We start from the raw sequence: 23,355 nt of genomic DNA, 5'->3' as shown, positions 1-23,355 counted from the left end.
CTGGAAAAAGAATCCAACTAAATAATGAAAAGGGGATATTATAAAGATGACTCCAGAAACCAAACCTCAATAGGAGGCCAAAACAACAGATGGACAAGACTTGAATTGGAATCAGTGGTGTGGAAAAATAAACAGATGCATTCTTCTAGAGATAAAAATGATGAAAGAAAATCCAAATTTAGGAATCACAAATGTGTCTACGAGGAACCTAGGAGACGGGGCTGTAGCAGATACTGGGGTGTGATAACCCAGAAGATGCCTGGTGACTCCTGTCCTGAAGACAGCAGTGTCAGCTGTCATCTCCTTAGTCACTTGCTGGACTCGTTCAAAATCAAAAGGGTAAATAAGAAACTCTATTTTCAGCAAATCTAGGAACTCTCAAATTCTGCATCACAAAACTGTGGGGAGAAGCACCACTAGCAATAGGGACAGAGCAAGGGGTTGGGCATCTGTAGTGGGGGCACAAGCACTATGTCACAGGGCCAACTTCAGCAGAAGCCCTAAGAACACTTATCAAAGGTGAAGGGCACACTGAGGTGCAAAACTTCAGTCCCTTGCTTGTAAGAGCAAGGATGGGAAGAGACTTGGGTAGCAGGGTCCAAGTGTGGGCCCAGTTTGGCTTGGAAGAGCAGAGGTGATAGACTAAAGAAGAAATCTCAAGCAAGTCACATCCAAACCCACACACCAAGCTCGAGTCATGGCATGAACTTTACATTTCAACTAGTCTATGACCAGCCAATCCCCAAGAGAACCTCCTTAAAATAGCCAACCTGTGAATAACTTATCTGCTTCAAAGATGGGTGATCAAAATAGAGTAAGTGCTACAAATATTCAAAGGTATTCAAGATAAAAGAGGAAAGAAATAGATATTAAAAACTACTTAATAAAGCAACTGCCTCTATAATACAAGAGCACAAAACTACAGTATCAGAGCTCTAGAAAGAGAAGGAAAGACAACAGTTATTCAAATAAAGTGGATCACCTAGGTGAGAATTCTTGAGTTCCTGCGTAACCCTGAGTAAGATTTTAAATTGGGTTGTTTTACAGAGTTGTAAGATGTCTTAGTTGTTTCAGGCTGCTATAATAAATACACCATAGACTGGGCAGTTTCAACAACAAACATTTATTTCTCACAGTTCTGGAGGCTGGAAGTCTGCAGTCAAGCTGGCAGTAGATAAAGTTTCTGGTGATGGATAAGGTTTGGTTAACAGATGGCCATTTCTTATATTCACAAGTGGAGTAGCACAGAGAGAGAGGAAGAAAATTCCCTTGTGTCTCTTCTTCTTTTTAAGTCCGAAGAGTTTTTGTTTGTTTGATTGTTTGTTTCTTTGAGACGAAGTCTTGCTCTGTCATCCAGGCTGAGTGCAGTGGCACACTTGGCTCACTGCAGCCTCTGTCTCCTGGGTTCAAGCAATTCTCCTGCCTCAGCCTCCCAAGTAGCTGGAATTATAGGCACCCACCACAATGCCCAGCTGATTTTTCTATTTTTAGTAGAGATGAGGCTTTACCATGTTGGCCAGGCTGGTTTCTAACACTTGACCTCAAGTGATCCACCCACCTTGGCCTCCCAAAGTGCTAGGATTACAGGCATGAGCCACCTCACCCCGCCTCATGTCTATTCTTATAAGGGCACTAATCCACACTCGTGAGGGCTCCACCCTAATGGCCTAATCACCCCAAAGGTCCTATCTCCAAATACCACCATTATTGGTGGTAAGGCTTCAATACAAAACTTTTGGGAGAACACAAACAGTCCATAGCATTAGAGATATTTTTTTGGGACAGGGTCTCACTCTGTTACCCAGGCTGGAGTGCAGTGGCATGATCACGGCTCACTGCAGCCTTGATCTCCTGGGCTCAAGCCTTCCTCCCACCTCAGCCTCCCAAGTAACTAGGACTCTAGGCATGTGACACCACACCTGGCTAATTTTTTTTTGTAGTGACGGGATCTTGCTATGTTGCCCAGGCTGTAAGACTTATTTTAAAAATTATATTCTAGATGAAAGTTCCTTATCAGATATATCTTTTGCAAATACTTTCTCTCATTATTTTTACTTTCTTGATAGCATCTTTATTTGTTCTTTTATCACTTTGGAATTTGGTGTCATGTCTACTCCTAGGTTTTCTTGTAAGAGTTTTATAGTCTCCACTCTGACATTTACATTAATGATCCATTTTAAATTAGTCTTTGAGTATGGTGTGGTAGGGGTCCAAATTCATTCTTTGCATGTGGATATCCACTTGTCTAGGCACCATCTGTTGAAGACTATTAGTTCTCTCATTGATTGTCTTGACATTCTTTTTGAAAATATCAATTAACCATGAATGTAAGGGCTTATTTGTGGATTCTCAAGTCTATTTCATTGATCTATAAGTCTATCCTTATGCCATACCACATTGCCTTGATTATTGCAGCTTTACAGTAAGTTTTGCTATGGAAAAGCGTGAGTCCTCCAACTTTCTTCTTTTGTGAGATTGCTTTTGGCTATTTTAGGTTTTTGGCTATCCCTTGCATTTCTATATACATTGTAAGATCTGCTGTCAATTTCTACTAAAAGGCTAGCTGAGATTTTGACGGAAATCACACTGAATCTGTAGTGTAGTTTGAGAGTATTGCCCTCTTAACAATATTACGTATTCTGATCCATGAACATTGTCTTTCAACTTATTTAGATGATCTTTGATTTTTTTCAATACTTTTATGATTTTCTGTGTACAAGTTTTAAGGTTCTTTTGTTAAATTGAATCCAAAGTATTTTATTATTTTTAATGCTACTGTAAATAAAACAATTTTCTTTTTTTTTTTTGAGACAGAGTCTCGCACTGTCACCCAGGCTGGAGTGCAGTGGTGCGATAGCTCACTGCAAGCTCCACCTCCCAGGTTCACGCCATTCTACTGCCTCAGCCTCCTGAGTAGCTGGGACTACAGGCACCCGCCACCACGCCTGGCTAATTCTTTGTATTTTTAGTAGAGACGAGGTTTCACCGTGTTAGCCAGGATGGTCTCGATCTCCTGACCTCGTGATCAGCCCACCTCAGCCTCCCAAACTGCTGGGATTACAGGCGTGAGCCACTGCGCCTGGCCAATAAAACGATTTTCTTAATTTTATTTTGGAATTATTCATTGCTAGTGCATAGAAATACAATTGATCTTTGTATATTAATCATGTATCCTGCAACCTTCCTGAAATTGTTTATTAGTTCTAATAGCTTTTTTTAAAAAAGAGACAGGTATCTTAAAATCTTCTATATACAAGGTAATGTCATCTGTAAATAGTTTTTACTTCCTTTCCATTGTGGATGTCCTCCCTCTCTTCCTTTTCTCCTCCCTCCTTTTCTTTTTTCCTAATTGCTCTGGCTGGAACCTCTAGTACCGGGTAAGTTTTTCAAAAAAAATCTCTGTACCTCTGTTTTCCCAAGTATAAAAGAGAATAATAGAGAGGACTGAATAAAATAATGCATACAAGGTGTTTTATAAGAGCAATTAGAATGTGGCGAATACTCAATATTAGCCATTAGGTTGTATATAAGAAACACATTTAAAACAAATGATTCAGAAAAGCTGAAAATAAAAGAATGACATGGGTATCCCAAGTATATTCCAAACAAACAAACAAAAAAGCAAAGGGACCTTGGTTACATGGTTGAATACAAGGCTGAATTTAGGCCAAAAAGGCACAAGTGAGACAATAAAAGGACACTTATTAGAAGAAAAAGTGTTATTGAAACCATGTCCCAAATGGTTAAAGAAACCAGTGACAAACAGAAAAGCTTGAACTTACATGATGGCAGATAAGAAAAACAGCAGCTTGCTGAAACTCCCTCTGCTTGTAAGATAACAAATCCGGCTGAAATTGGTGGGAACCAAGGTGGCCAACTGGAGCCTGCACAGAAGGAGCTTGCTAACATCACAGCTGGAATTTCTACCACGTTTCATACTCCCCCTGAATCTGCACATGCAACGCATGAAGATGCATGAAGAGATACTTGCACGTGCCCAGGGGACTTTCCAAACCTCCCCTTTCCCTTGGACAATCACTAACCAATCTTTAAACGCTTCCCCCAAAATCTCTCTGTTAAATATACTGTCTTAAGGACAGAATGGGGAGACAGATCTGAGCCGGACTCCTGTCTCCTTCTTGGTTGACTGGCAATAAAGCTTTTCTTTTCTCAAAACCCAGTGCTGAGCCGGGAGCAATGACTCGCGCCTGTAATCCCAGCTACTCAAGACAATCAAGCCGGAGGATCACTTGGGGCCAGGTTCACTTGAGCTCAGGCTCAAGCCAGCCTGAGCAACAGCGGGACCCCATCTCTAAAATTAAAAAAAATTTTTTTAATTGGCTGGGTGTGGTGGGGCACATCTGTAGTCCCAACTACTTGGAAGGCTGAGATGGGCGGATCACTTGAGCCTTGGAGTTCAAGGATGCAGTGAGCTATGATCTGCTACTGCACTCCAGCCTGGGTTACAGAGCAAGACCCCGTCTCCAAAAAAATCAAATCAAAATAAGCTGATGCCACATGCGTGTCAGGCAGCCAGCCCCTTTGCTCAGTAACCTTGTGTCCATTAAGATCCAACAGTTATGTATATCTTTGCACAAATAACCATAGTGTTGACATTCATAAAATAAAAATTACAGCAGGTAAAGAGAGAAATATATATAAACACATTCACAATGGGAAGCTAATTCTTCTCAGTACTTAAGTAATCAAAAGGACAGAAGTAGTGATATAGATGGGGTGTATGTATATAAAAGTGCATAAACAAGTGCAAAAAATGTCTAGAAGAGTTAAATGGATGATATGACGTAAATGTTGAAGACGTTAATTCTGGGTGTGGGCAAATAGGTAATTTAAATTTTTTTTTTCTCTTTTTTTGAGACAAGGTCTGGCTCTGTCACCCAGGCTGGAGTGCAGTGGTGCAATCACGGTTCACTGCAACCTCCACCTCCAGGGCTCAGGTGATCCTCCCACATTAGCCTCCTGAGTAGCTGGGACTACAGGCGTGAGCCACCATGCCTGGCTAATTTTTGTATTTTTAGTAGAGACAGTTTCGCTATGTTGCCCAGAATTGTCTCGAGCTCCTGAGCTCAAATGATCCACTTGCCTTGGCCTCCAAAAGTACCGGGATTACAGGTGTGAGCCACTGTGCCCATCCTACTCATTTATATTGACTGAATTTTTTGTTGGATGTATAAATTTTATAATTTAAGAAATATATTAAAAATTTTTCTAAGGTAGAAAATGTACAATATACAACAAAATACTATTATTTTATAAACTACTTGACTTGAATGATTTAAAAAGCAGCATCAATTTCTTAACTGAGGAAAATTAACAGCAGTAAGAGTTTTAGTTTTTATAACTTACTTTATAGCAACCATTTCCAAAACAAGTTTGCCCTCCTCTAGTGTTCTGTTTTCTCCAAATTTGATTCATCTAAATAAGTAAAATTTGAAGATTCATTATGAAATCCTGTGTTTTACTAAGAGCTGATGAAAGACTCGCAAGATGGTTGTTTTTATGTTAATATGCTAACAAGTCCAATTTTATATGATGTTAGGACTTATGTATAATTTATAATTTCATTTCTTAATACAATTAATATTCATAATTAAATTTAGGACATGTTTCTATTATTTTCTATGTTTTTAAGAAATTTAAAATTGATGTAAATTAAAGACAGAAGCAAACAATATAAAGCTGAATAACCTTGATTTAACATGTTTACTTTAAAAGAGCTCACTGTGTATTTTTAGCATGTATGTTCCAACATTTTTCCTAGGATAGTAATGTCTAGTGCCTTTAAGCCATGTTTGAGTTGTCTTAATTGAAAATTGCTTTAATAAAAAAGAGGCTTTTCTTCTGCTACAAAGATCTGACTTTACCAGTTTCAAATATCAATACATGCAAAAATCATATGGACGCATATTAGCAAGGACCAAACAAATCTAAAAAGTGTAATTATGAGAAAACATCATGAATATCTAAAACCAGAAGATTAAGAAGGAATGTATTTTTCATAATCAGGAATATTAGATTTATTTCAGAGAAATATATTTTAGATTGATCCATGAACTTATCAGTTGCATCTCCAGGATGCAACTGATTCTCATCACTAGCTTTTCAGAAGTTTATTAGTTCCAGGCAAGTGTTTAAGATTGTGGATCAAGGAGGAAAGAATATCTTTCTGACTTTCCTAGAAACCAGAAAAAGCCTTTAAGTAGGACTGGGATCCCCTCTGCCACTGTGGCAAAAAGCTGCTGCTATATAAAGTGCAAAACTGTACATGTAAAGCATCACTCATGTGCATAGAACATTCCAGAGCATTCCAATAACAACAGTTGGAAGCGCCAACAGATATTTTTCATGTTTCTCTTTAATGACCAGTCTAAATTTCTCTAATAAAAGTCCAGAAGTTGAAGACTGATGACAGTTTAGAAAAAGCTGTCTTTGGGTGACTGCAATGTCACCCAAAGGCTTCCACTAGGTCATGGTGACGCCTGGGTATTTGTCAGAGATATTCTGACACTTGGCATTCACCATGACCTAGTGGGATAACAGCGGTGGCTTCACAGAAGGGCAATGTTAGCACCTTCTGGAAGATCAGGGCAATGGCCCCCTTGCATCTGGTGCACTGAAACAAGCTCACGTTCCTTCAGGAAATAGCAACAAAACTTCTTCCCACCAAGCCTAGTGCCTGAGAACCCTCTGCTCAGATGCCTAATGAGCCTCTTAAACGCCACATGGCTCCAAACCAAAGCAGCTCTTCCCATGGGCTCCCTAGTGCAAGACATGGGAGCTCAGGCCCAGTCCTTGCACCGTGTTGGCTCCTGGGTTTCTGATTCTCCACATCAGCACCAGCAAATTCTGCAGGCTCCACCTTCAAAATCTCTCCAGGATGCAACTGGTTCTCACTACCTCCCTTGCTCCCTTCTACCCAAGCCATGTCCTGGGTCACCGCAGATGTCACCCAAAGGCTCCCCTCTTGCCCTGGCCTGGTTCTGGACCAAGTCATCACGTCCTGGGTGGAGTTCCATTTCCCTCCATGTGAGCAGAAGCCCTCCTAGATGCCTCTCGGCTCCACTCCCACCACATGGTCCCTTGCTAATCCCCAAACATGCCAGATGGGGGTCACCTAATGGCACCTGCATGTGCTGTTCCATCCACCTGAACACTGTTCTCAAGAACAGAGATGTGTGACGGCCCCTCCCACCACAGGAACAGGGGTGTGGGAGTGTGGGATGTGGATCTCCATCTAAGCGCAGCTCCATGTCTCCTGCTCCCTCCGTGCTTTATTTCTCTCCTGGGCATTAAGCACTTCGCAGTGTACCTTGTCTACCGTTGAGCTCCCCACTGCCGAAGAAGTGCAAGGAGGCAGAGCTCCTGTCTGCTACATTCACTTTGGCACTCCCAGCTCCGACGGCAGAGGCTGGTGCACACCGAGGCTCAGCAAATACCTGCCGAACACGTGCTGGCCTAAGGCTGTTGGGGTGAGCACAGCCCAAACCCACATCCCATCTGTGTGGCTTTCCGTAATTTTTCTATCCTTTCCTTCACCACAAGTAGTCACTTTCTGTGAAGTCTCCAGCACTCCTTGATTCTTATTTCCTTTTTTATTTTACTTCCAACACAATGTATTCAATATCTTCCCAACTCTTAAGTTATTTTTAAACTTCAAATATGATGTAGACCAAAAACACCAAAAACTGCACAAAACAAAAAATAAAACAGACAAGTCTGATGAAAATGTGAATAAAAATCCTAACTTTTGCCTATTAAACAGGAGATGTTATTAAAAATTATAATATGAAATGTCCATAAAGGTGAGAGAAATGAACACCTGCATATACCACTGGTAGAGGCTGAGGTGCTTCTGCTGTTTCTGGAATACAATTTCAAAACATGTATCAAAGACCTCAAAACTGTACATACACTTTGATGAAGAACCTCCATTTCTATACGTTTACCCCAAGGAGATAATCAAAAATGTGTATAAAGATTTTGTATAGACTGGGTGTGGTGGCTCACACCTGTAATCCTAGCACTTTGGGAGGCTGAGGCTGGTAGATGGCTTGAGCCCAGGAATTCAAGACCAGCCTGGGCAACATGGGGAAACCCCATCTCTCCAAAAAATGCAAAATTAGCCGGGCATGGTGGCATACATCTGTAGTCCCAGCTACTTGGGAGGCTGAGGTGTGAGGATCGCTTGAGCCCAGGAGGCGGAGGTTGGATTGCGCCACTGCACTCCAGCCTGGGCAACAGAATGAGACCCTGCCTCAAAAAAAAAAAAAAAAGAAAAAAAAAGATTTTTTTACAGAGAAACTGAAAATAGAACACTATATAGCCATTAAAAACTTTTAAAAGACCATATAAAAAAGTTCAGAATATAATGTTTAATTTTTGAAAAGACTACAAAAATGCACATAGTTTAGTCCCAATTTTGTTTAATACAGGTGAATATGTAAAAGGTCAGAAGGGTATTCAGAAAAATGTGAATGGTTGTTCTCTCTGGGTAGTTATCCTTGGCTGTGGGCCACTGTGAGTTCCTGTTTTTCTGCAGCGAACAAGTATTAACGGTATAATGAAAAGTGAATGACATTTTGGATGAATTCCCTCTAAAAAAAGAAGCATGAGGAACCCTGAGAGACGCGTTGATTGGTCTTCTAGCTGCAGCATGTAACCCAATGGGCCTTTGCTTGACATGCAGGAAAGGACTTGGGGGGCTTCACCAGGGGCAGCTTCATCCCCAGAAAGCTGAGGTGCTGCGGTGCAAGTGTTAAACCACTGTGAACACATAATTTGTGAAATAATCATATAACTTGAAAAATATGCATGTAACACTCTGTAAGGTAAAAAAGCAGAATGCACTCTTTCAAAGAACAGACATCACTGTAATTCTACCATCAGCTCTCTGGAGATTCATGATTACCTTCTATACCTAAAATGAACAATAACGTAGAATTAGCTTCCTTACATGAGGCTGATATGACTGAAAAATGCCCCCCTAGAAGTGAAGCGCCAGCAGAACCTTGAAAAGCACTGCACCTTCCAGCTGTGGAAAAGAGGGCTCTGAGGTCTGTTGTGTTCAAGGACGAACAGAGGGGGAGAAATGAGGGTGAGAAAGAAATGGCATCAGCAAAAGGTGCCTGATGGATGGGGCAGGCTGACGGGAGCGCAGGTGGGAAGTCCACACTCCAGAGCCTGCGAACTCTTCTCAAAGTCAGCGGTCCTCAATCCTGCCTAGAGCACCTTGAGGAATTTCTCAACAATACAACAACCAGCAGCAGGCGGGAGTGCAGCTGAGTCTAAAAGGTTTTGGACACTAGAGGGGAGTGGCACCCCAGGACAAAGTGGCTGGCGGTGGCAATCAGAAGAGGCCAGGAGCGGCACTACTTATAGCCCACAACAGGCCAGGTACAGGGCCCACAGCAGAGCGGGGTTTCAAGAGTAGGGAAAGGGACACAGAGAACAAAGAGACTGGCAGAACACCAGGGGCATGAGGCAGTCCCTTAGGATGGGCCCGTGCTGGGAAAGGGAATGTAATCTCCAGCCCTGGAAGAGACTCATGTCCACACTCCATCAGGGGGGTAAGGGTTGAGATTTAAAACCTGGTCATAACCTGCCCCAGGTGGAAACCAGCTACAGAGTGGGGATGGGCACACTGGTCATGGAGGCCCAGAAGAGCCTGCTCAGTGGAGGCAGGGCATGTTCAGCACGCACTACCCACCCTCTCCTCCTCCTGGTTCTGACCTCTTTGCGGGGAGTTGGGCCAAGAATGTAGGCATTTGAAGTTTCAGGGAAGGGATGAGAAGAACTGAAGGGTAGTGGCAATTCGGAGGCAGTCAGGTAAAATATAGTATGGGTTGAGTATCTCATATAATATAATCCCATATAATATAATAATATCATATAATAATCTGAAATCTGAAATGCTCCAAAATTCAAAAAAGTTTAGTGCCAACATGATGTTCAAAGGAAATGCTCATGGAACAATTCAGGTTTTGGATTTTCAGATTTGGGATGCTTGACTAATAAGCATAATGCAAATATTCCAAAATCTGAAAAAAATCCGAAACTCTCCTGATCCTAAGCATGTTAGATAAGGGATACTCAACCTGTACAAGCTCAGCTTTTCTAGCCTCCCACCAATCAAATAGCAACAGAATCAAATTCTCTCCTGATCAAAAATGGGGGAGTTACATTGGTACGAGTAGATCAAGGGGTTTCTGAGTTGGGGCTCACAGCTCACATGGGTCAGCCACTGCCTGTGTCACCTGATATGTGATCAGCCACATTGGGTGCTAGAACTCTCAGGTGCTCAACAAATGGTGTGCGAGTCCAGGTGACCCAGTCAGCAAGTTTCATTCCCACAACCCTCTGCTCAGATCCTGAAATAACTTGGTTATTCTCTGCTATACAACCACTGTCATGGCATCTTCACTGGTACAGGGATCAACAGGATGACACTTCCCTATTCTTTTCCATTTGCTGGCCTAACTTCTTTATCAGTCGCCCTTGCTGTGTAATCTAACACAGGACTGTGACTTACCAACCTTGCTTGTGTATGTGTATTAGGGCTTGGTGGGGGAGCTGGCTCTGGGAGTGCCAACATCACCACTGGGTAACTAAGAATAAAAATGTCCACGTCTCTGCCATGCACCACCCTACCATATTCTTGAGCATCAGGGTCAAAGGAATAGATCAACTTTCCAAGACAAAATAACAGGTTTTAAAAGCTAGGGCAGAGTCACATAATAGCTTGGTATCCCAGAAACACATAAGAGCCTTTGTATAAAACCTCTATTATCTCCAAATTTCAGAAGCTGAGTTACTTTTTCTTCTGAGGTCTGACCAAAATAAGTTCTAAGGCAGTTTATTTGCTATATTTAGGATGTTCGTGTGGAAGCAACGACAAACATCTGGCTACAATACTTTCTGGAATTTTGACTATTTCTTCCTGCCAGAATGAAAACATTAAGTTTTTACTGGAATAGCAAGTTAAAGTCTTCTAGCACAGAACTTCATGACTGAGAATTTGTCTTCCTATTTGTCACATATTTAACCTAAGGCCTCTGCAATTCTAAAGAAAAAAAGAAAAAGAAAGTCCACCCTAACAAGTGTGAGTATGTTGAAGAAAAGGGGAACATGAGAAAGTAGATGAACAATAACAAAGAAAACCCTCATGCTCATTAGATGCAATCCCCACTTGTCAGCAAAGGCAAAGGACATTCGCTGCCAGGGGCGAGGACTCACACCCTTAAACTGCATCCTAGGTTGTTCTTTTAATCATTACATATCTCTTCTCCATAACACTAACTTTCAGATAATAGAAAACCTTTAAATTGCATTAACTCCTAAACCTAAGAGTTAATTACGAATTAATGAGGGTATAGTTTTTCTAGACATCTTACCCTCTAAAGAGCCTGGGAAGACTTTCTAGAATGGGGTCTCAATTATGCACCTCAACTCTCCTTCCACTGCATCCAGCAATGGAGTTAGACACTTTTCACACCTGGCATGGTTTGGAGCTGAAAGTATTTCAACCCCATGACTTAGCACACAAGACAAGGCAAGCTGACACACAACTTTCAGATGGTTTTAAAACAATTATGGCTCAAAAACAAGATTCTTTAGAGCTGAGGCCAGATTTCTATGTTCAAAACCACAGAATTTGTTTAATCAACTAAAAACAAATCAAGACTTTACTAGATAAAAAAACTAGTCACTGACCTTTGATTAGCTACATATCCCATTAATAAATGCCAAAAGTGGCTTAAAATAAAACACAATTGAAGTCAATATGCACAAATAGGCCTCCACCCTAAATACATCATACAGATTTCTCTCCTGATCAAAAATCAGTTTAATAGTTGGCTTCCGGCTAGGTGTGGTAGCTCACACCTATCATCCCGGCACTTTGGGAGGCTGAGGCAGGAGGATTGCTAGAGACCAAGAGTTTGAGACAAATGGGCAATGTGGGGAGACTCCATCTCTACAAAAATTTAACAAATTAGCCAGCATGGTGGTGCACGCCTGTAGTCCCAGCTACTCGGGAGGCTGAGGCAGGAGGATCACCTGAGCCCGGGGAGGTCAAGGCTGCAGTGAGTTTTGACTACGCCACTGCACTCCAGTCTGGGTGACAGAGCGAGACCCTGACTCAAAAAAAAAAAAAAAAAAAAGGCCGGGCATGGTGGCTGGCACCTGTAATCCCAACACTTTGGGAGGCCGAGGGGGGCAGATCACTTAAGGTCAGGAGTTCAAAACCAGCCTGGCCAACATGATGAAACCCCGTCTCTACTAAAAGTACAAAAAAAAAATTAGCTGGGCATGGTGGTGGGCACCTGTAATCCCAACTACTCAGGAGGCTGAGGCAGGAGAATCGCTTGAGCGCGGGAGGCAGAGGTTGCAGTGAGCTGAAATCATGCCATTGCACTCCAGCCTGAGTGACAGAGTGAAACTCTGCCTCAAAAAAATAAAATAAAAATAAAAATAAAAATATCATCTCAAACCACAATGAGATACTACTACACACCTACTAGGATGGCTAGAATAAAAAAGTCAGAAAATAGTAAGTGTTGGCAAATATGTGGAGAAATTGGAACACATAACATTGCTGGCAGGAATGTAAAATTGCACAGCTACTTTAGAAAACAGTCTGGCAGTTCCTTTAATGATTAGACCTAGATTTCCCATGTGACCCAGCAATTCTACTCCTAGGTATTCTGTCAGTCCTCTGTATCCACAGGTTCGGCATCCACAGATTTGATTAACCACCTGATGATCAAAAATGCTAAAAACAACCCCACCAAAATGATAAAAAGTAATAGTACAATGAGAGATAATAGAAAAAAAAAGTCAATACAGTATAACAAGTATTCACATAGTGTTTCCATTGTATGAGGTATTATAAGCAATCTAGAGATGAGTTAAAGTACACCATATGGCCAGGTGCAGTGGCTCATGCCTGTAATCCCAGCACTATGGGAGGCCAAGGCGGGTGGATCACCTGAGGTCAGGAGTTCGAGACCAGCCTGGCCAACATGGTGAAACCCTGTCTCTACTAAAAATACAAAAAATTAGCTGGGTGTGGTGGCGGGCACCTGTAATCCCAGCTACTCAGGAGGCTGAGGCAGGAGAATCACTTGAACCCAGGAGGCAAAGGTTGCAGTGAGCTGAAATCACGTCATTGCACTCCAGCCTGGGTGAAAGAGTAAGACTCCATCTCAAAATAAATAAATAAATAAATAAAATAAAATAAACAAAGTACACCAGAGGATGTGTATATGCAAATACTATATCATTTTTAATATAAGGGATTTGAACATCTATGGATATTGGTATCCTCAAGGGTCCTAGACCCACTCCTGCGAAGATACCATGAGACAACTTTATCCTCTCAAAAATGAAAACATACATCCACACAAAAACTTGTACATGAATGTTTACAGCAGCATTATTCATAATAGCCAAAAGATGGAAACAATCCAAATGTCCATCAACTGAGGAACAGATAAAATGTGGTATATCCATACAATGAAATATTATTCAGCCATGAAAAAGAATGAAGTACTGCTACATGTTACAACATGGATGAACCTTAAAACGTATACTAAGTGAAAAAAGCCAGTCATACAAGACTACATAGTATATGATCCTATTCATAGGAAACGTTCAAAACAAGGTAATCGATATGGATAGAAAGTAGGTTACTGTTTGCTTAGAGCTGAGGGGAAGGGAGATGGAGGTTGAGGAGGTGACAGCTATAACATGTGGGGTGATTAAAATGGTCTAAAATTGACTGTGGTGATAGTTGTACTTCTGTGAATATTAAATACCAATGAATTTTACACTTTAAATGGGTAAATTGTATGGTATGTGAATTACATCTCTATAAAGCTGTTAAAACATTTCAGCTGCATTTTATCCACCAACACTATTACATACTGAATAGCTTCTAGCTTCAAATCATCTTGACTTATCGGTGGCAATAAACAAGCATGCATTTCTAGATCTAGAGAGAAAGCATGCCAGAATAAACATGCATGTGTTTCTAGATCTAGAGAAAAAGTGCTGCAAGAATAAACACGTACGCATTTCTAGATCTAGAAGGAAAGAATGGGAACAAAATACAACCCTGTGCTCAATCACCTCCACTAGCTTCTCTGTCAGCAGTTTTTGCTCTAGAATCATTTGCCATTCTTGTGGCAATCTACCTTGATAGAAAACAAATTTTCACTTGTACACTCTGGGAGATGGGAGATATAAATAAAACTAGAGGCTTACAGAGCTCAACTTTCTGAAGAAAATATAAGGAAGACAGCCAGGGCTTATAAGGAAGACAGCCAGGGCCTGTTTGTTGCAGACATACATAAAACCACTCACCACAGATTCTACATGGACAGACAGCCATGAGCACCAACACTGAGGTCTTCAGGCCAAGTTGGTCTATGTTTTCACCAAAGCAAAAAATAAACATTTTAAAAACAACGAAACGTCAAAATTTCCCCTATGTTAAAAAGGTTCCTGAAATGTAAACTTCTAATATCAACTTGGGGAATCTGCACAGCACCACACAAAGTCAGTGCTTTCTGGCCATGAGAATACGGAAGAAGCTGGTGCTTTTCAAGTTTAATATCAGCACATCTCCCTGGAAGAACACTACTGCTTAAGACTTCAGTGAAAAGATAATCTAGTAAACAGACAAATAAGATAGGTGCATATGGCCAGAAAACCCCAAAACAAAACAAAATTGAATCTCTGAGGTCAGAAAACACTGCTGTAGAGGGAAAAATTCAAAACATTCTTGAAGTCTGTTAACCAAATCTAACTTTCGATTTCATTCATTTAACACGTTTACTCAGCAAGGCCCTGTTCCAAACACCAGAGGTGCAGAAGTAGATACAATACAGCCTTTCCTTCCCAGAACTTGCATTTCAGGAGCAGAGAGACAGCAAGCAGGCACCAGGATGTGGTGTCTTCACCAAGACAGACCTGCCCAGCCAGGGGTCTCACTGCTCAGTGCACCCGACACCCTGTAGCCAAATGTCTCCCTTAGCCTACAGGTCCAACAGCAAAAACCACCTGACCACAGTCTGTCTCTTGGTTCCAATGTGAAGTCAAGAGGCAGAGAGACAGAATACGAATGAGACAAGTGGACAAATGACAGCAAGACAGTGATGGTGGGCTTGGGTCAGGCAACCAGCCTTGATCCAAAGACAACAAGGAAGAGGGGGCGGGACAAGCCTGCCTCTGTGGAGCTATGCAGGGGGGACTTCCCCAGGAGGAGACTCTGCCCACTCAGGGCAGGCCCTACACACCAGCCCACTGACACCAAACCTTAGAGTGGCACAGACAATTGCACTTCCAGAGGCTGTATCCTGGTACACTGGCAGTATTTGTCAGGGTAGATTACAAAAAATGCTCACCGATTCCTGGCCGCTCTCCCATCAAGGTGCCTCTACTTCTCCACCCCTCGAATCAGAGCTAGCCTGGTAGCTTGCTTTCATTAATAAAATGTGGCAGAAGTGACAATGGACAAACTCTAGGCCAAGAGCCCAAGGGACACTGCAGTGCCCACTTCTGGACTGAGAACGTTTCTGTGACCACAAAAATGAGGCCAAGTGGGCTGGAGGGAGAATAAGATTCTGCACGAGGTTCCAACCAGGGTGCCAAATGTATGGGTAAGGGAATCCCAGACTCCCCAACCCTCCAAGTCAGCCTAGTAGAGCCTCCAAACCAACACATAGACCTGTGATTTAAGCTCCACGTTTGGGATGGTTTGTTACTTAACAAAGCTAACTGATGCAGTTGTGGAGGACAGGGTACTTGGAAGCAGAATACAATCAACTTATAATATATTGAATTTTAGCTCTCCCTAAAGGTGTGTATCAGCAGGCAACACAATGTAAAAAATACCCCAAGCTGGCACAGTGGCTCACACCTGTAGTCCTAGCTACTTGGGAGGCTGAGGCAGGAGGATCACTTGAGTCCAAGTGTTAGAGGCTGGCCTGGGGAACATAGCAAGATCCTGTCTCTTAAAAAAAACAAAAGTACCCCATCCAACCCAGGATATTCAGAATATGCAAGACCATTTTCTTTTGCTTCAGATAAAAGTTCTTTAATTTCTGGTAACTCTTCCAGATATATCAAATACCAAACATGACAGTTATATTTAACTGAAACAATAATCTCAATTTATTAAAACTGACAAGCTCTAAATATTGCAAAACCTTCACAAAATGGCATCTCTTATTTCCTTAGGTATAAAATGACTCATATTCAGTAAAGGTGAATTTCTTAGAGAAGAATTTACATCTTATTTATGACTCAACAACAAATGTGTGCTTTTTTCTTCTGGGTCCTAGTTTTAGCTGATAAAGTCTAGTAGGCAGAACAAAAAAAAAAAAAAGACACTCTAAAAGTAAACCTATTAGTACAATTATTTTTCTTTTACTTTTTTTCTCTTAAATTTTGCACCTGTTACAAGCCTAGACTACGGTAAATGTGTTTACTAGAGGATGGCAACACGGTGGAAATTCCTCCAAACACTTGACTGAAAAAGATTTGGGGCTGGGCATGGTGGCTCACGCCTGTAATCCCAGCACTTTGGGAGGCCGAGGCGGGCAGATCATGAGGTCAGGAGATCGAGACCATCCTGGCTAACACGGTGAAACTCCGTCTCTACCAAAAATACAAAAAAAGAAGCCGGGCGTGGTGGCGGGCGCCTGTAGTCCCAGCTACTCAGGAGGCTGAGGCAGGAGAATGGCGTGAACCTGGGAGGCGGAGCTTGCTGTGAGCCGAGATCCTGCCACAGCACTCCAGCCTGGGTGACAGGGCAAGACTCCACCTCAAAAAAAAAAAAAAAAAAAAAAAAAAAAAAGAAAAAGATTTGGGAGCCTAATTAAGTTTCCAGACTTTAACCTATTTCCTACAGGAAAGTCACCCAAGAGCTGGTGAAACGGCAGCCAACTGCTACTCTTCAGAGTGCAAAGGTTGCCCAGCTTCAGACCTCCTTCCCTGCAACAGAAGTGATGTGGGAAGTTGGACAGACAGGTCCTACCAGTTTCAGTTACCAGGGCCCTGATGAAATTATCTTTCACTTCCTCCACAGATAAGCACTTCAGAAAAGTATCCAGGTCCCCTGAGTTCTTACACCCTCCATACTTGCCTTCAAACAACACTCAAAGCCAGAGACCACCTTGCTCGGAGCTTCACTGCCCCACCCACCAAGCTCCCCTCCTCTGTGTTCCCTCTTCCCTCCTTCCCACCCCATGCAATGCATTCCGCAATAAGGTCCACAGCTCAGTAACAGTTTTGTTTTCTGTGTAGCATCTTGACTCCTCAAAAGAAATTCCCAAGTATAAATAAACCTCCTGCTAGAGTTTAAATTCATTCTCTTGTCCTTACTTTTGTGCCATTAAGAGCAACAAAAGCTTCTAAAGATGTTACTTGAAAGCCAGAAAAAATTAGAAAAAAGAGAATGTATTTGTGTATTACATATGAAAATAAATAATTTTAAAAAGAACTTTTGGCTGGGCACGGTGGCTTACACCTATAATCCTAGCATTTGGGAGGCTGAGGCGGGAGGATCCCTTGAGCCCAGGAGTTTGAGGCCAGCCTCGGCAACATGGCAAAACCCCGTTTCTACTAAAAATACAAAAATTAGCCAGGCGTGGTGGTACATGCTTGTAATCCCAGCTACTCTAGGGGTTGAGGAGGGTGGATCGCTTGAGCCCATGAGGTCCAGGCTGCAGTGAGCCATGATCACGCCACTGCACTCCAGCCTGGGTTGACAGAACAAGACCCTTCCTCAAAAAAAAAAAAAAAAAAAGTAAAAGATGAATAAATAAAAAGAACTTTCACGCTAATAACACGTAGAAAAACAAAAAATGTTTTCTAATACATCACATTGATTTAAAAAATAGTGTTACTTAAACACTGATATATGTATATATTCTTAGTATATTTAATTGTTCTTGCTAATATTACCAGTGCAATCTTCTATCAGGGAATTTTCAAAATAAAAACTGTATTATCATTGACCTAGAAAATTAAGTTACATGTTAACACCATACAACACCTCCTGCATGACAGGCTCTGTGTGTTTGCTCAATCCTCACACCAGCAGCTCTGAGAAAGAGGGATTATAATTGTCCCTCTGTTTCAGAAAAGGAAGCTGACACACATGGAGGCTAAGTGGCATCCCCTCATCCAGGTGGCCCAGGCCTCGCTGAGACCAGGTGGCTTAAGCTGGGAAGGTCTGGGTGTACCATCTGGCTCCAGTCTGCACCTTCCAGCAGTCTCTTAGCCAGCCTCTCACAAAAGAAAATGAGTAGAAAGACCAAATTATACTACGATTTTAAATAAAAGATACAATACCAGTTTCCAAATAAAAGGAGAAATTCAGATGTACTGTTTCTAAGGATTTTCTCATGTGTTACCAAAGCCAGTCTTGATCAACTTAATATGCAAAGTCTAACCAGCAAAATGGAATTTGGTATATAATTTGACCGTTAGAAGATACAAGGAAATATGCCTCCAAAAATCATGCTTCTTACCTCAATGTCAAATATTTCCATGGTGTTGTCCAGCAGCTTTACTCTGAGGTGCAGGTGCTTCTCTTGCATTCTGGGCAAGAGAGTCTGCCCAGGCTCAAGGGTGCTAACTCCCACAGGGGTCTGGGCACCCAAGCGCGTCCCTGCAGTCTGCAGGACTCTGTATGTTCCTTCTATCTCCCCCATTCTTCACCATGAGTGAAGAAAACACTAAAATGAGAAAAAAAAAAAAACCACATGAAGGAATTATCACATTATTTAGGTATTAAAACAAGGTAAAAAAAGAATTGTCGGAGACACGGGAATCCTCTGTACTATTACTGCAACTTCTGTGAGTCTTAATCACTTCAAAAGAAAGTGTTACAAAAGATTCTTTTCTACTCAGGCACTCATAGGTGGAGCGTGAAATAACAAGCACCACCCTCAATAACAATATTTCCAGATGCTCTATGAGCCAGGCATACCCATTAACTCATTTAACCTGTTAGACCTCACAAACGAGTGACATCACCACCACCCACCCACCTAGCAGAGGCAAGAGAGCCCAGGGCTGCCGCACCAACCCTAGGCTGCCCACTCCCCGGCACACCTCTCTCCACCAGCCCAAACAGTTATTGTGGTGATGATCCTTTTTAAGTACTAGATGGTGCCATTTCTACCAAACGTAAACAGGCTCCACAAAGCATAGCATCAACGCGTGTCAGGTAGTGCACAGCAAGAGCTGAGGCATTCATGCAACTGTTCTTCCCCTCTGCTGACTTTATGTGGAGTAAAGGGCTACTCCAGCTGAGGAAAAATGCCAATAATTATTGGAGATGAAAACAGCCAGGTTTGTCTTTGCCAGCTTTGTACCCCTCGATTTTTCTAAGGTGTCTCACCAGGGTGGAGTGGGTGCCACTGGTAGTCTGGGAACTACCAGTATGGAATACTACCAGTATTTCACGTATGGAACTGAATGACAGCCTGGATAAGGGTAACAAGGACCACATGCCTGGTAGCAGGAGGCACGTGCCCCTGGTCAGGCCCTTCCCAGCTCCTGCCCATTCTCACAATAACCCCCATCCTCACAATAACCCCCTCATCACTATCCACAGCCCACTTAACAGATCACAATGAGGGCGCAAGAAGGTCAAACACCTGGCCCAGGGAGGAGCTCAAGTCCTTTTCAACTCTCCTTTCGTGCCAAGGGAAAGGTCTCTGCTTGCAAGCTATTAAGTCTAACAGGGCTATTCTTGTCATTTTTTATTTAATGCACTGTAGATTTTATTTTTCCATTCAAATTGGGTGTATATTTTTTAAAACAGATTTTATGGTGTATATTTGAAGTCTGCAACATGATGGCATGGGACACACAAAGACAGTAAAATGTGTCTTCGTTGTTTTTAACGAAGATCAGGCTAGTATTAGGTACTAAATATTTAGTATTAAGTATCAGCTACAATTAATAATACTAGCTTGCTTTTAACATTTATTATCTATTATTTATGGCAACTTCCCTTGTGAAATGTCTTATTTATGTTTAAAAATCGATTTTTAAACATTTAACACAATAAAACATAGTATGGCAAAAAATATGGCAAAACTGGTGGAGATGAGATACAAATGCTGGGTGTTTAATCAACAAAGCATGCAGCACTGCACGCATTATTTTATCTCACCCAATCCCTCTCAGAGTCTTCCACTCATCTGTAACCTTTTAAAGAGTTAATCCCACTCAATCTCTGGCCAGTCCCCTTGCGTGACAACTTAATTGCTCCGAGTCTCCTGGCCCTCTCCTCTTTTTCATGCTTATTTTGTCATCAAGACAAGCAAATCAAGAACCCCCCCTTTTGTGGAGACACAGTCTTGCTCTGTTGCCCAGGCTAAAGTGCATTGGCCCCATCTTGGTTCACTGCAACCTCCACTCCCGGGCTCAAGCAATTCTCCTGCCTCAGCCTCTGGAGTGGATGGGGCCACAGGCGTACGCCATCACACCCAGGTAATTTTTTGTATTTTTAGTAGAGATGGGGTTTCACCATGTTGGCCAGGCTGGTTTTCAACTCCTGGCCTCAAGTGATCCTCCCACCTCGGCCTCCCAAAGTGCTGGGATTACAGGCGAGCCACCACACCTAGAAAAGAACCTTTTTAATCTGTTAATTTCTCTCAGTGACTTACTGCCAAGCATTTCCTACTGCACACTTAAACCTTACCCACAAAGACAACCTTTTGAACTTCTGCACACGTCCAATTTATCAAACGAGAAAGCAAAAAATGAAGAGCTAAATCCTCCAGGACAAGCAAAATGTGAGTACTATGAACAAAACGACAAGGCACTGCAAGGTCCCATCCTAATTCCTAAGCAAAGCCACTGACTGACACACTTATTAATTACCTGAGCTGCACGTTTGGCACAGGTTGGCAGTTACCTATCATCTTCAGCTGTCTTTCTCCATGCTGGATGCTCCGTGAGGGCAGGAACTAAATTCTTACTGTAAACATTTGCTAAGTATTTACTTAATGTCACTGGCATCAAAAAACATGAACTGGTACATCATGCAATGTACTGTAAAGATGATAACAGCAAAAGACAAAAGACTACAACCACAAACAGAACAACACTTTAACAAAATTACTGTTTTTGCAACACTAATATTAAACATATATGAAGTTCTGAGAATCATAACTGAGCCTTTTCATTTCAGTTCCACAAACTTTTACTTAATTTTTATGAGTGCATAATTGTACATGTTTATGGGGTATGTGATTTTTTTCTTATTTTTTTATTGACATAAATTGTATATACTTATCATGTACAACATGATGTCCTGAAATATGTCTACACTACGGGATGGCCAAATTGAGGCAATTAACATATGCATGCCCTCACAAACTTCACGTTTTTTGTGGTGAGAACACTTAAAATCCACAAAAATTAGTAATTTTCGGAAATACAATATGTATCTTAGCAATTTTCAGAAATACAATTATGTTGTTACTAACTAGAGTCACCATGCTATATAAGAGATCTTCTAAACTGCTAATTCAAGTTTTGTATCCTTATACAAGCAAACAATGTGTAATGGTCAAATTAGGGTATTTGGGATATCCTCCACCTCAAACATTTACAAATTCTTTCTGTTGGGAACATTCCAAATCCACTCCTCCAGTTATTTTGAAATATACAATAAGATATTAACTACAGTTACCCTATTGTGCTACCAAACAATAGATCTTATTTCTTCTTACTGCATTTTTGTACCCATTAATTAATTCTTCTTAATTTCCCACCCCCTACTACCCTTCCCAACCTCTGGTACCATCAATTTTTTTCACTTCCCACATATGAGTGAGAATATATGATATTTGTCTTTTTCACAAACTTTTATTTATTGAGTAGTTAATGCAAAAGTAAGAGAATGCAAATGAAGAAGACTTCCACTTTGAAGGTACCTCCAATGTGAAAACACGAAAATAAAAATAAATGATCTATATGTTCTTGGTCAGCTCACAATATATATCAAATATAGAACCACCAACAGTGGCTTCTTCTGAAACAAGGGATAGGATGTTTTACTTTGGTCACCAAAGGCATTCTTTCCCTTAAGTAATGCTACAAATCTGTAAACATTTATACAACTGAAATACATTTTTAGAAGTCATTTCTCTTATTTATTCTACTGTATAATTCTCATTTATGTTTTCTTAAGTATAGCTTTAAAAATTTCTTCAGGTTCTTTCTCTTCTACTCATTATAAGAAAGTCATGTCTAAACATCTACTGCTAAAAAAAAAAATAGACAAGACTAACCTGTAATCCCTAGAGGTGCACATTCCACTGATAAAACCATAAAAAGAAAACACAAGGAAGTTATCACTAGAAAAGTGGTCCCTTCTTGATGGGAGAGAGGGACTGTCACTGGGATGGAACACAGGGAAGGAGTTCTTAGGTTGGCGGGGCACGGTTTTATTTCTTGACCTGGACAGTGTTCATTTTATAATTCATTAAGCCATACATCTGATTCATGTTTTTATATGTGTTTATTTTATAACAAAAATGTTTAAAACAACAAGCTTCTTAACATTGCTTCCTCTTTCACGAGAACATGACACACTAGAAAAATAAAAAACACTTTTCTTAGCTCAAGGAATATCAAACGCTCTTCTCAAATATGTGGCTCACAGAGGAAATCTTTACACGTTTGCACACTTTCCAAGCAGCGACTTACATCCTAATGTTCATTTAGCCAAGACAGATGTCAACATGGCTGCAGCTGAGATGCAGGGCCACAACAAGATACCCTTGTTCATGAGACTGATCTTAAGAAGACAGATTCACTTGAGAGGAGATGAACCTGTGGTACTGTTGCTGATATCCCAAAGAAAAATCTGTTTGTTGTCACACAATAGTAATGTGGCATAAACTATCCGTTTAATAATTACTCAGCTTTAAGATTAAGACTTATATTTAAGACTTTAACACTAAATTTAAGACTAAGACTTAAGTTTAAGACTTTAAGTTTATTACTAAGCTTACGAAAGCTTAAAAAGACCTTAATAAGGCCAGGAATAGTGGCGCACACCCATGATCCCAGCTACTCAGGAGACTGAGGTGGGAGGACCACTTGAGGCTAGCAGTTTGAAACCAGCCTGAGCAACACAGTGAGACTCTATCTCTAAAGAAATGTAAAAAAATACATTAATAGAAAACCGGCAGGTAACCCCATTGCTGTGACTGTCGGTTCACCTCAGTGTCAAAGCCTGTCAATCCCAGCTACTCGGGAGGCTGAGGCTGTTTTACATAAATTTTGACTAATGAAAATTAC

At 41.3% G+C, this 23,355-nt stretch overlaps 1 protein-coding gene across 5 annotated transcripts in view; it reads right to left on the bottom strand.

The window, feature by feature from the left end:
• The window catches only part of FARP2 (FERM, ARH/RhoGEF and pleckstrin domain protein 2), a 141,068-nt gene that overhangs the window by 105,159 nt on the left and 12,554 nt on the right, over positions 1 to 23,355 (bottom strand). For all 5 annotated transcript variants that reach the window (XR_004027910.1, XM_030803359.1, XM_030803361.1 and 2 more), the window contains exon 2: positions 18,558 to 18,764. Coding sequence is in view for 4 of the 5 variants with exons in the window: in XM_030803359.1 (XP_030659219.1) it covers positions 18,558 to 18,740 (183 nt within the window). In the remaining variant the exon portion in view is untranslated. The remainder of the gene's footprint in view (positions 1 to 18,557; positions 18,765 to 23,355) is intronic.

Source organism: Nomascus leucogenys, chromosome 22a (genome assembly GCF_006542625.1).
Source record: "Nomascus leucogenys isolate Asia chromosome 22a, Asia_NLE_v1, whole genome shotgun sequence".
Classification (NCBI taxonomy): Eukaryota; Metazoa; Chordata; class Mammalia; order Primates; family Hylobatidae; genus Nomascus; species Nomascus leucogenys.
This window is presented reverse-complemented; position numbering and strand designations above follow the sequence as displayed.